The 12,763-nt window shown below is 38.3% G+C and overlaps 1 protein-coding gene across 9 annotated transcripts in view; it reads right to left on the bottom strand.

Moving 5' to 3' along the window:
- gapvd1 (GTPase activating protein and VPS9 domains 1) overlaps window positions 1–12,763 on the bottom strand; it is a 32,730-nt gene that overhangs the window by 13,962 nt on the left and 6,005 nt on the right. For 5 of the 9 annotated variants that reach the window (XM_077561650.1, XM_077561648.1, XM_077561652.1 and 2 more), the window contains 10 exons: window positions 12,129–12,701; window positions 11,920–12,003; window positions 11,695–11,829; window positions 10,649–10,841; window positions 9,984–10,064; window positions 8,391–8,548; window positions 8,093–8,222; window positions 7,529–7,654; window positions 7,119–7,292; window positions 1,958–2,095 (listed from right to left, as the gene is read on the bottom strand). In XM_077561650.1, the coding sequence (XP_077417776.1) occupies window positions 1,958–2,095; window positions 7,119–7,292; window positions 7,529–7,654; window positions 8,093–8,222; window positions 8,391–8,548; window positions 9,984–10,064; window positions 10,649–10,841; window positions 11,695–11,829; window positions 11,920–12,003; window positions 12,129–12,701 (1,792 nt within the window). The remainder of the gene's footprint in view (window positions 1–1,957; window positions 2,096–7,118; window positions 7,293–7,528; window positions 7,655–8,092; window positions 8,223–8,390; window positions 8,549–9,983; window positions 10,065–10,648; window positions 10,842–11,694; window positions 11,830–11,919; window positions 12,004–12,128; window positions 12,702–12,763) is intronic. The other 4 variants (XM_077561654.1, XM_077561656.1, XM_077561651.1 and 1 more) reach the window with 3 other exon arrangements.

The following is a 12,763-nucleotide window of genomic DNA, read 5'->3' as shown; positions in this document are numbered from 1 at the left end:
TGAACCCAGAGGCTTCATATGAACAGCAGTACTCATTTGCATGCTCGTTAGTAATAATGTGCTGGTGAAGTGGTCTGCCGAGTGTAGTTTTCTGCTTCTGAACCATGAAACAAGCATAATATTTGAAAAAAGGACTGTGATTGCGCTATTACTGAGCAGAACAGGAGCAGAAACAAAATAAAAAGCAATCAAGAAACTCATGCATGTCATCTACAGCATACATTAAAAGGTGAACAGAGAAAGATTATTGATTAAAAAAAAAAAAAAAAAAAAACTTTACAACAAATTGCATATCCCACTTATAAAAAATAATGCATTCTTGTGATTAAAATAAGATTTATGTTTATTTATTTACTTTGCTTTCAAATGTCTAACATAAATAAAGCTGCCTTGCCTAACGACTTACCAGTCACAAATACAGTAGAGGTAACCATGCATAATCTAATCCAATGCGATCCCACAAAACCTGTGCATCTCAATCCAGCCTTCCTTTACAAAGACTATAGAACTACATTTTGATTGGCAAAGTGATCATTTTAGTGAAATTATTTAGCTGCATGCGAGAGTATGATGTAGTGTTGTTCTGTACTTCAGTAAACGATGCTAAACTAATAAATAATAATAAAACATTGGATTTATATAGCGCTTTGCTATCTAATCAGATACTCAAAGAAGCTCCACAATGGTTGCATTATTTGTGCGCTCACACATTCACACTGTGGTGGCGGTAAGTACTTAACGGAAGCGTGGCTGCCTGTGTGCGCCTACGACCCCCCACCCCCCCGACCACCACCAAACATTCGCACCCTTCCATACACCAGTGTGAGTAGCATTGGAGGCAATTGTGTGTGAAGTGCCTTGCCCAAGGACACAACGACACATGAGAGAGTGGAGATGGAACACTAACAAACTAATACCTTGAGTGGACCATGTCAATCAAAACTGAGGTCAGGTGAGTATACTGTATAGGGATTGACCGATAATCGGCCATTATCAGCGCCGATATTTTGACGAATATTGGTATTTTTTCAAAATCTGACGGCCGATAAAAGGTAAAGCTAAGACCATTTTAATCTCAGGGAACTATTTATTTAAAATATCAGTTAACTTTATAAGAGATGCTGCTGACCCTGGGAACTTTTTGTTTTTGTTCGACATTAAAACAAAGAAATGTGAAAGATTAAGATTTCAGTTTTGTTTTTGGTTTTATTTTGAATTTTTAGAAATTTTAAATTAAGTATATTGTCTAAGATTAAAAACAAAAAAAACTTCTACTGAAAATTGTTCAATAAGCATTAAAGCTTTAAGACATTACAACAAAGTCAAGATTGGCATTTGTATTTTAAAAAATGTTGGCGCCAATATTTTCCCCCTTTTTACTGAAAATGAGTATCGACTTCAAATATCTGTTATCGGCCTCCTTGACAACTAATAATCGGCCATGAAAAAAAACATATCAGTCTATCTCTAATATTGTATGTATGTTTACTTATAACTGGACAACTACCTAATATCCTAATACCTAATTATATGTGGTCGACAACATGGCACGATAAAAAGTACCCGTCTAGAATTGACGCCATAAAAACTGACTGAAGACAGCTGCTGTCCTTGCGCTTCCCTCCCCACTGTTCCGCCACAGGTGCAAACACACCTGGTGGTCCCTCTAAGGAAACCCAGAGCTGCCTTTTATTGGCACACAAGGATCTGCCCTGAAAGACAGGCAAGTGCATACAAACATGATGACAGATGTGTACACACATTTTAAGGGTGTAACACATAGTGCAACCACACCTGGTGTCCCAACCCCCAATTAAAAGGAAGTAGAAACATGAATATGCATACAAATGCGTGCGTGGAAACACATATTAATGACTGTTGTGCGGGTGAAATGCAGGCATCACAACAGCGACCCAAGACAACAAACGGTCAGAAGGTGACAGCCGGATGAACCCACCTGAATCACTTGGCAGGACCTCCACACTCCATGCCTCGCTTGTGGTCTCGGAGATTGTGGAGCCGTAGGGGTCCAGCAGCACTGAGCCTGATCCTGGGAGGCACAGCAGGCTGCCGAGCATGTTCTCTGCAGCTGCCCCTGAAAACAAAGAGGAAAAAGACTGAATCTCCTTCACTACCTAAAGTCACCTTCATTGTCAAAGCCATTTTAAGTTTTTAAAGGTTCTTGTTGAGCTTTAACCGTCCTCTTTTTTTCTGCGAAAAGAAAGTACAACACTTGATAACAATTACAACAGACATTATGTGTGGGGTAATTTGGTAACAATAATTTAAATAAAATTGGTTGAAAATGGAAAAAGTAGAGTAACTAATGGTGGGATATTATCAAGAACGTGGGTCTTAAAACAAAGAGAAAGGGATAGACAGTGAACATAAACCGGCACCAAAATGGTAACATGAGCTGAGAAAATGTGTTGAGCTCTATATACATCGATCCTGAAACAGCAGGATTATATAACCTTGCACCAAGGTTCGAGGTAATCGGGAAAATATGACCTGGCCTGGCCTGGCCTTCCGGGTCTCAAATTTGAGCTGTCGATTACACTCACATCCCTATAAACAAATTAGTCTCCTGCATACTGTCCACTTCTATTTGGGAGAACCCGACTTAACAAGGCGGAAGAACGCAGAGGAGTGGCAAATAACAAGCAGGTGTGTAGGAGTCAGTGTTCTACGCTCAAAACTCACAGTGATAGCCACTCGCTCAGGTCTATCATGCGTCCACTTAATGACGCACACGTACCACCGGCATGCACACACTCCAGTATGTTGTGATGGGAGAGCTCTATCCCGCTGTCCATGTTTACAATGTTCAAGAGTGCTTGTCTTTCAGGTGGATGATTAAATGAGTGGCACAACAAGAAGCGAAACAATTAGAATTTCTGCCTCATTATCATGGTAATCTTATCAGTGGGATAATGAGGTATTAATGGATATTTAATGTGCATCTCATAACCCAATCCCTTGGAGAAAACACATAAGGAAATCGCTGTAAATTCACTTAATGATGGAAAAGTCCCCCAACGCCATATTCCGAAGAATGAAAAATGGCGCATGCAAATGAGAAGGAACCAAGGTCAATAAGACTGCAGGGACCAAATGAATGTCAGAGAGAGAGGAAGATGGAGAGAAAGAGAGCTCGATAACGGAAGCACTGAGGAAGAAAGATGGAGATATGAATACCATATTTAAAGAACTAGTGCAAGATAATATTCATGAAAATTTTGAAGGAATACTGAAATAATTTCAGGAATAATATAAGCTATGATTCAATATCTCCTTATGAAATTACAACAACAATTATGTGATGTAGTACCATAAGAACTTACATGAAGCACTGAAATTGCATCTAAAATGTTACACTAATCTATGACACTATAACACTTTGTTGCTACGTTATTGAGGTTATTAAGGATTGGTGCCCCCCACACACACACACACAAAAATGTCTTTTTTTTTAAATAAATTAAGTACTTTAAAAAGTAGTTTTGAAGCCTTTGTAGACATCCTAGTTTCATTTTGGATGCTTACATTATTTTAGTTTGGACACAGAAACGAAAATATTCCACAAAACCCACCAGGGTCAAAATTATTAGCCCCCGGATCCTAACAGTCAATTGAACATCCTTTTTGCTAGATAACAGCCTGCAGTCGTTAGTTATAGTTTTCAACAAGTCTCTCACACTTCTTTAGAGGAATCACAGCCCATTCTTCTTTGGCAAATCACTCATGCTCCTCCAGATTGGAAGGCCTTCTGGCATTTAGGTCACCCCACATATTTTAAATGGGATTTAAGTCAGGGCTTTGTGCAGCTCCCTCAATTACATTCACTTTGGTCTTCTGGAGATAGTTCTTCAAGACAGTCGTATGTTTTGGTTCATTGTCATGTTGGAAGATAAAACCACTGCTGACTGCTTAAGGTTTTCTTTCAAAATCTCCACATATTTTTCTTTGTTCACGATTCTTTCCACCTTGACCAAATTTGCAGTTCCAGATGTACTGAAGCATCCCCACAGCATAATATTCCCACCGCCGTGTTTCACTGTGGGGACGGTATTCTTTGGGTGATATGACTCCCACTTTTCTCCCCAAACATGAGAAGTGTCTCTATGGCAAAACAGCTCTAGTTTAGTCTCATTAGACCATAGGACTCGCTTCCAGTATGCATAATCCTTCTCCCGGTTGTCCTGAGCATACTTAATTCTGACTTGAAGGTGTCTCTTCGTGAAAAGGGGAGTTTTTGTGGTCTGCAACCTCGCAGTCCATTCCTGTGCAGAGCTCTTCTTCGAGACTATGATCCCTGATGTGGCCAAGTCATTCATTCGTTCTGGGGTCTTTAGACTCACCTCTCACTAGTTTTGTTTCCAGGGTCTTTGACATATTTCACTTCCTACCTCTGCCAGGCTTGTACTGTACTGTGTATCTGTCATTGAATCCCTGGATTATACTTCTCACTCCAGTTCTTGACACTTGAAAATGCTTTGATGGCTTTATCCTTTTCCTGCTTTGTGTGCATCAATAATACTTTTTCTCAGGTCCAAACTGATTTCTTTTGAATCTGGCATGGTTATTTCTCAACGGACAGCTCAATGTCACATACTGAGGCTTTTAAACCCTGATTCACCTGATCACCTTTAACCCTGGAGAACCCACGGGGTCAAATTCGGCCCCTATAAATTCTGCTACTCAAATAACAAAGACCTTTTTTTTCCTTTTTTTTTTTTTAAATTTAACTTCAAAAGTCCAGAGTGCCACTTCTGACCCCTGCATGGGGCCATCTAGTGGACGAATATTGCACTTACATGAGCCAGAGTGGTGGTGACAAGATGGCTGGCAACATGCTGTTTTGTTGAGCTGGAAATCAATCCAAACAAAACCATCTTCTCAGCAAACCATCAGATGGTAAAATTGTGTTTTTTTTTTTTTTTTTCCTATTTCATATCATGTTGCAGAATGCCTAGGAGTATGTATATGTATATATATATATATATATATATGTATATGTATATATATATATATATATATATATATATATATATATATATATATATATATATATATATATATATATATATATATATATATATATATATATATTTATACATATATTGATAAATTAGCAACTCTGAGCTAGTTCAAAAAACAAGGGTTAAAATTGAAAAAACATATATTTTGGTGTTCAGTGAACTTATAGGAGTCATTTAATGTATAATTCATCATTTTCCAAAGAAGAAAAGGGTTCTTGGGTTCTCCGGGGTTAAGCACAGCACATGTGGAGTTAAATCATATCACTGCACAAAAGTGGTTTGTGCAATGACTGAATAAATGGTCCTTTTTTTGAAGGGGGCTAATAATAATATCCCATGTCATTTTTGTTTTTTCTTGATTAATTCTGTTTTGGTGTACAAATATAAATATGGTGTGCCTTCTAAAGAAAACTAGTATTTCCAGAAATGCTATTTTGAAAATTCCTTGCTCTGTAAAAACAATTATTTGATAAAATCTTGAAAAAAAATCATATTTCATAGGGGGGCTAATAATTTTGTCTGGAACTGTACGTAGGGCTTTAAATAGAATCGATCACTCAATCATTTTGGAGGTACAAAGATTCCGCCAGTGATATGGAAAAATTCAAAAACAAGTCGCTGTAGATTGACATTGGCAGTGAAGTTACTCAGACAAACTTAACTTCGGAACTATAGCTATTTGTTCTCATATTTATCCTTTAGTCTTTATTTAAGGATCCCCCCCATTAGTCTCTTCCACTGCAGAGGCTATTCTCACGATTCCTATTAAACCTAAACAATGAGAATTAGTACTTTTTCAAAGCACATCCAATTAATCATCAACTCAAAAGTAGGCTCAATTTTTGTATAATTTAAATTGAATGGTCTCTTTGCACAAATCCACTACTTCCTGAATACCACTCCATTTCCTGTCTTTCTTGATTGGACAAACTGATTCATCTAGGTGTGCCTAACCTCAGTAGCCACGACGACAATGGCCAGACACACCTGGATTAATCAGTTTGTCCAGTCATGAAAGACAGGAAATGAAGGAGTGGCATTGAGTTCAGGAAGTAGTGGATTTGTGCAAAGAGCCCATTTTCTATTGTAAGTGATATTTGATGTATAAGACACAATAAAAACATATTTTATTAAGTTATTTATAGAATAACTTTCAAAGTTGATGCCTTTAACAATATCCTATACATTATCTTATTATCATTATTCAATAGCTTGTTGGTCTCAGGCCAGCAAGAAAGACATCACAGATCGTGAAAAAAAAAATAAGATAAACATCTCCACTTTATTTAACAATAAATATGTTTAACATAGTACAAAAAAAAATTATTATAATTCTGCTCCACCGCCATTTAACAAAATCCAGCTTCATTTGGAACAATGAGGCAAGGCATCCAAGTTCATTTTGCAGTCCCAATACCTGACCTCGCTTTTGGACAACACTTTTTCTTTTCCTTTCTTTTTCAAAGCTGTTTTAAGAACATGTATTTTCACAGAATCTTATTAGATTCTTCGATATAACTGACCGGCCTTGTTACCATAAACTTGTTGTTAATGAACTGTATTGATAACTAGCAATGCTACATGCCGGGGGTCTAATATAATGTAATTGTGTTCAACTCATGTCTATTTCATAATCCATGCAGTTACGGCATGTGGAAATTTGATTTAGTTATTGAGTCAGAGAATAATTCATTAAAATTCTAGAGATGTATGTATTTTGTGCAACTTTGCTGTTTTTAAAGAAAATACTGAAATAAAAAGTGTGCTTGTGGCATGAAATAACATCATCAACTATTCCTAGTGATCTCATCAAATTTGATTTTCACCTCAACCATTAAATGTCAAACAATGTTTTTTACCCCTCTCCTGCAGATGACCTTCACAGAATACTGTAGAAATCTTCCATGTTCAATAATTGCCTCATGGTGTTATTTCACAAATGTGCCACAAGGTGATGACATTTTCCTGAAGTTATTTGACCAACAGAGACAAAACAGTCCTGATAAGGATGAACTTAATATTTACATCTTAAAAGCAGAGAGAAAGAATTCATTAAGTAACAAACCCTGCACATACCTGCAATTTCCTGCAGCCGATCTTCATCTATGTTGGGGTCAAAGTCACTGCCAAGCACGTCGGTACTCCAGGTCTCACTGACAGTTTCAGAGATATCCCGATCCTCTGTTAGGCCCATCATGTCTCTGATCTCAAACTTGCGCAGTTTATCATCTAAGTTGTCCTGAGTGGTAGCTGATTGAGACACACCATATAGAATTATTTATGTTGCACTGGTATTGTCACAGTACCCAAATTTTGACTTCAATAACTATACTGCATTAAAAAAAATATATATATATATATATATATATACACACACACACGCACACGCACACACACACACACACACACACACACACACACATACCGGTAATTGAAATTTACGTCTTGAAGTAAGAATGATGTAATTTAAAAAATAATAAACATACCTTGCTCATGCTCCAAAAGCTGGAGAGCCTCCACCCCGTTGCTTCCAGAGGGTCCAGCTCCCAGCTCGGAAACAGACTCTCCCTCAAGGTCAAGAGATGACACTGAATTAGAACGATTAGAAGGCCCTGAGGAACATATAAAACAAAAAAAATAAATTGACATCCAGTTTTGGGGATTCCTTGACTCTACAATATCACGTGTACGCTCACCAAATATAATATTTTGATTTTAATTCATTGAACTGTAAAGTTGATCTAAAATCTACAAGCCCGTTAATATGAAACTTGGTGGAGAAGTGAGCCTTTGTTACTTTGCGGCGGAGCCCTGTAAAGAGGCCACTTGAAAAGAGGCTTTTTTTGCCCCCTGACTTTTAACATTGAGAGAGAAGATGCATATTTTGTGAGACTATTATTAGATGATCTACTTATGATTTAGCAAAGGTCCAGTGAAATAAATAAATATTTTTGTAGATTTGGCAACAAATATTGGCAGACATTTGCCCTCTCTCTGTGCCTTTCTATTTTATTTATTTTTATTTTTTTTATTGAAGAAAGAAAACTAACCCTCGGAAATGCCTTCCAAGTTGTCGCTGCAGAGTGAGAAGCGCAGTGTTTTGTCTGGTTTTCCATGCAGCTTTGTGTCATCTGCATGGCTGTCGCCTTGTGCAGCATCAGCCATCTGCAAGTTCAAAACCTACGGTGGACAATACAGAGTATTGATTACAAATAAGTGTCTGCATTAAAAATTACTGATGATGATAAAATCCGAAAGTGCATGGCAGGATAACCCCACTTCCACTCAGTGAGTAAAAAAACTCATTACCGCTACTGCAGTTAAATGCATTAATTCAAGTCACATTACCTCATTCTCTGACATCATTCCAGGGACAGTCTGAGGACCATTTCCAAACGATATCACAAGCACCTCTTCTGGCATCAGCTCCTGCAATGACTCTTGGGAGCTAGCCTCTGCCTCCCCCTCCTGGGCTATGTTGGTACGGCTACGGCTTCGAGCAGCTGCTGTATGGCGGTTGGAGAGAAAAATATAAAGATTAATAGCAGCCAATAAACTCAACAGTTATGTTTCATGTCCAATTTATTTTCTGAATTAAGTGCATCTTCAAGATAAATTATGTTTGGACTTGCTGAATGTGGTACTGCAGCGATCTATGATGAACTTAATGTTTTCATGATAGTTAACAGGCAATAGTCTTCATACATTTACCATTGTAATGTTGATCTATGTAAAAATTTGCTCGATGAAAGTCTGATGTAAAATATCAGTCAAGTAGGCATGGACCTTTTTCAAGATATAAAAATAGAATTGTGACACAATAATGATACTAGCACATGCACATCAATTTGCTTCCACAAACATAGCAAATCATAATATTACTGTAGAAAATCAGGTTTGAGGAATACAGCACTGTGGTATTTGTGGCTTTTCCTGCACTGATTTGGTAGAGTATCTCTCCATTTTACAAAGCAACAACGTAAGTGGGCATGTTTAGTCTTTGTGGACACACTAATAACAGTTTAAGAAATGTCCTTGTGTTTGTTTTTTAAATGTAAACTAGGTTTCACAATGGAACCAGTTGGGCAGTGGAATGGATTAATTCCATCTTGTTTTCTGTGGAAGAAATGTGTTCTAAATTAACACAAATCTGAGGTTGACCAGTGTCTTAAAAAACATTAGTCAGCGACCTCATAAATTCTACTGTATTGCTTTGGCATTACAACTTTTACAGGTGGAAACAAACTTGAAAATAGTCCTTTAATGGTATTATTGGTTCCCTTTGCTCTATGGGGTGAATTATTGCTGGCTGTGTCTTGAAATCCTACTGTATTCCATCACTTCTGCACATAATTCTATGGCGGACAGCTAGACATTGATCTACTGGATTGTGGGACTTTTCAGAACAAATACCTCTAATTTGTGCAACTTTATTCTCATTTTGGCTATAGTACATTTTTGGGATGTTACAAAAACCAACAACAAACATCTCCTGGCCTAACTAATGGAGCAAATTGACAATAAATGGTGCCCTTATTTGTGCGTTCAAGTTCTATTGAAACGATACTATAGGATTCTTTCATTACATTACTTGGGGTGTCACCCTAGCCAGTAGACTTTATGTTGTATGTCTCTCTTTAGGTCTTTTTTCCCCCTCTAGAGCCACAGCACTTCAGTTTGTTTTCAGCAATAGGAAAGCGAGTCAAAACAGGGCTGAGTCACATTCAACAATAAAATGTTGGCCTGTGGCTTTGCTATGCAATGTAAAGCAAGCAGGGTGAAAAGCACATGTAGAAGAGCAGTGCAAAGTGTCGTCAGCACCAGGGTTGAATTCCTAACATGTTTGTTGCATGCAGAGATGCTGTAAGAACACAGTCTAACAGAAAGCTAGGTTTAAAAAAAAAAAAAAAAAAAGCACCGATGCAACTGACAGGTACCCACCAAATGGGGTTACTAATGGAATATGAGCAGACAGGGAGGTGGTTGTAGGGTCCCAGGATGTTATAGCAGCTAAGTGTTGTCCTGGTGATTCATTGGCAGGGTGGGGAGAGGAGAGAGGGGAAAAGGACAAGGTAGGGAGTGGGAGAAAGAATACAGAATGCATCTCACACTTCAATTCAGAAGCAATTTGAGTATTAAGACTTTGTGTACTACAATCATATTTCATAAGCAAGTGGTCCATTTCTAATTAAGGAGGCGTTGCGTTAAAATCATTTGTCTTGAAAATACTAATGAAGGTAGTTGAGGCATCTTTTCCACCCATTCCAATTAAAGTTGAGTTCATTTATATTTGGTAATTTAATTGGTTGTCATTTCTATAATTGAGCCCCAATCCAGACCAAGCTAATTATCTTTATAACAAGCTGGGAAGGAGCTCATTAACTTCCTATAAAAACACAAGCCTCTAACTAGCCATCACTGCCCAGCTTGTTTATTTTGCCCCTCATTACAAACACTATGCTAATTGTTCCTCTAGTTCGCATGTGAGTGCAAAATGGCCCACACACCTGCACATCAAGAATTTACAAGTGGTTGCATCATATTCAGCTGAGCATACTAATAAATTCATTAGAAAAGACGGAGAATCAGGACGAGGAGGTCGGTACCTATGGGGAGTCTGTTCTTCTTATTAGCAGGAGTGCTAGCAGGGGAGAGCTGGGGGGTGTTGGAAGGGGTAAGCTCCAGACTGTTGCTCTTCCCAGTTTGTGATTGGGGCACATTGGCCAACAGCGTTTCCAGGGCCATGTGCTCCTCCTCCCTAAGTTGGTCTCCAGTCATTACCCTACGCACAAAATCCACCTATGCATGAAGAGAATCACATTCTGTGTTGAGGTTTTCACATTTTGAACAAGCAACAACAACATTTTGAAATTCTCAACAGCTGCCAAAGACTTTAGCAATAGGTAGAGATTTTTTAACACATGCTAATGATAAGGGCAATTTGGAGAACTACCATTATTTTTATAGCGATGCTCACATAGCGATTTCATGAAACGCACAGTCTTCTCAAATTAGTTATGTGATTATTTTATATTTAAGTATGACTTTGGTAGGCAACAGAGCCACAAGGAATGTGTGATTTTTTTATTTATCTATTTTGGTCTTATTTTCAGGGGGGAGAGGAAAAAAAAGAGAGCATTTCCACAAAGTCCAATGCAGAGAATTATCATGAATGTTAAATACTTATCTTCACTTGAACTAAAGGGCTTGAGCCTCATCCAATCTAAGAGGTAAGTAAATCATAGCAATTTCCAAATTGGCGCAATTCAGTACAGCAGATAAAATGACACTGGCCAGACGCGCATCAGACAGCTGCATGAAATGTGATACGATACTCCACAGAAGTCGTTTCCACTGCTCGAGTCTAGTGGTTGCATTTACAGAACTTAAAATTTTGTCCTTAAAAATATTCAGACTGGAAGAAGTTTTACAATCTGACATGTTGTAATCGCAGCTTCCAATTACAGTGCCACACTCTAGTAACGTGAACCCGCTAGGCTAGGCTAGGCTAGTTTAGGTATAGAGTATAAAGTCTTCTGACTTGGGTACAAAATTGGGTTACATCGCCATTGTAGGAACAGAACTATCGCAAACCAAGGGCCCCCTTACATTTAAACGATATTAAGATTTTATAGCGGCATAATTTTTTTACCAATGCTATCAGCTGATGATGCGTAACATAGACTGCAGTCCTGCTTAGGCCTTCGAGGAGGTTCATTGAGGACATAGGTGGTGTTTCAACTGCTCTTCCACCAATCACTACATCCAGAAAAGCAGCAACGCAACTCTGGAAAATACATACAGAAATATTACTTAAGAATGAGTTTAGGAAATAATGTTTTGTTTGAATAAAAGTCTAACTAAATCAAATTCTTACTTTATCAAATTTGGACAAACAGCTTTTCCGTCTAGGGTCTGCATCGTCATCAGCCATTGCCAACTGCTGCAAAAGCTGGCCAACCTTTAAAAAATATATATATGTATATATTATGCAATATCCAGGATACAGTGCATAGAACAAAAAAAAAAAAAATATATATATATATATATATATATTTATATATAAATACTTCTCATGCCACTTACCTGCATTAAATTGAAACGAGCCACTTCATTAATAGGGGCATCTGAGATGATACCATACTGTTCCGGGTTAACAATTGCTGGACAGATGAAGCAGGTCAGAAGAAGGTCGGTACACATGGTACGCACTTCTCCTACCTCTAGACCTTCCACACAAGACAAAGTCTTGTACATCTGCGATACAATCCATCGCAGGCTATGGGGAAAGCAGTAGGTGTTCTGCTTCAAATAACCAATAAACTTGTTGACCAGAGCAACTAACTTTGCTTCATTGGTCTCAACAGCTGCCTGTACTCTTTGTTTGTAGTCCTCAGAGCCCTTCTCTCCAAAGCGCTCCTGCTGGACTGGAGTCAGGCGCTCAGTCACTTTTCCTGGGTCTGTCTCCAGGTGGTCCTCATCTTCCACCAACAACTGCATAATGGGTTCGTGGAGGGTGGCAGTAAGAAAGAGTTTGGCTGAGTACAGGCCCTCCGAGAAGAGCTTAAAAAGGATGCTGAAGGCGCATGTGCCCCGTCGCAGTAGTCGCCGTGGGTTGTCATTCTCCTTTAGCTCAAACTCTACTAGGTACCGCATCACCTAGGAGTAGTCAAGAGGGAAGACAAACAATTGTATTTTATCTTTGTGTTATGTCAAAACTG

This window comes from Vanacampus margaritifer, chromosome 3 (genome assembly GCF_051991255.1).
Source record: "Vanacampus margaritifer isolate UIUO_Vmar chromosome 3, RoL_Vmar_1.0, whole genome shotgun sequence".
Taxonomy (NCBI): Eukaryota; Metazoa; Chordata; class Actinopteri; order Syngnathiformes; family Syngnathidae; genus Vanacampus; species Vanacampus margaritifer.
The sequence above is the reverse complement of the archived record's forward strand: the minus strand, read 5'-3'. Positions and strand labels throughout refer to the sequence as shown.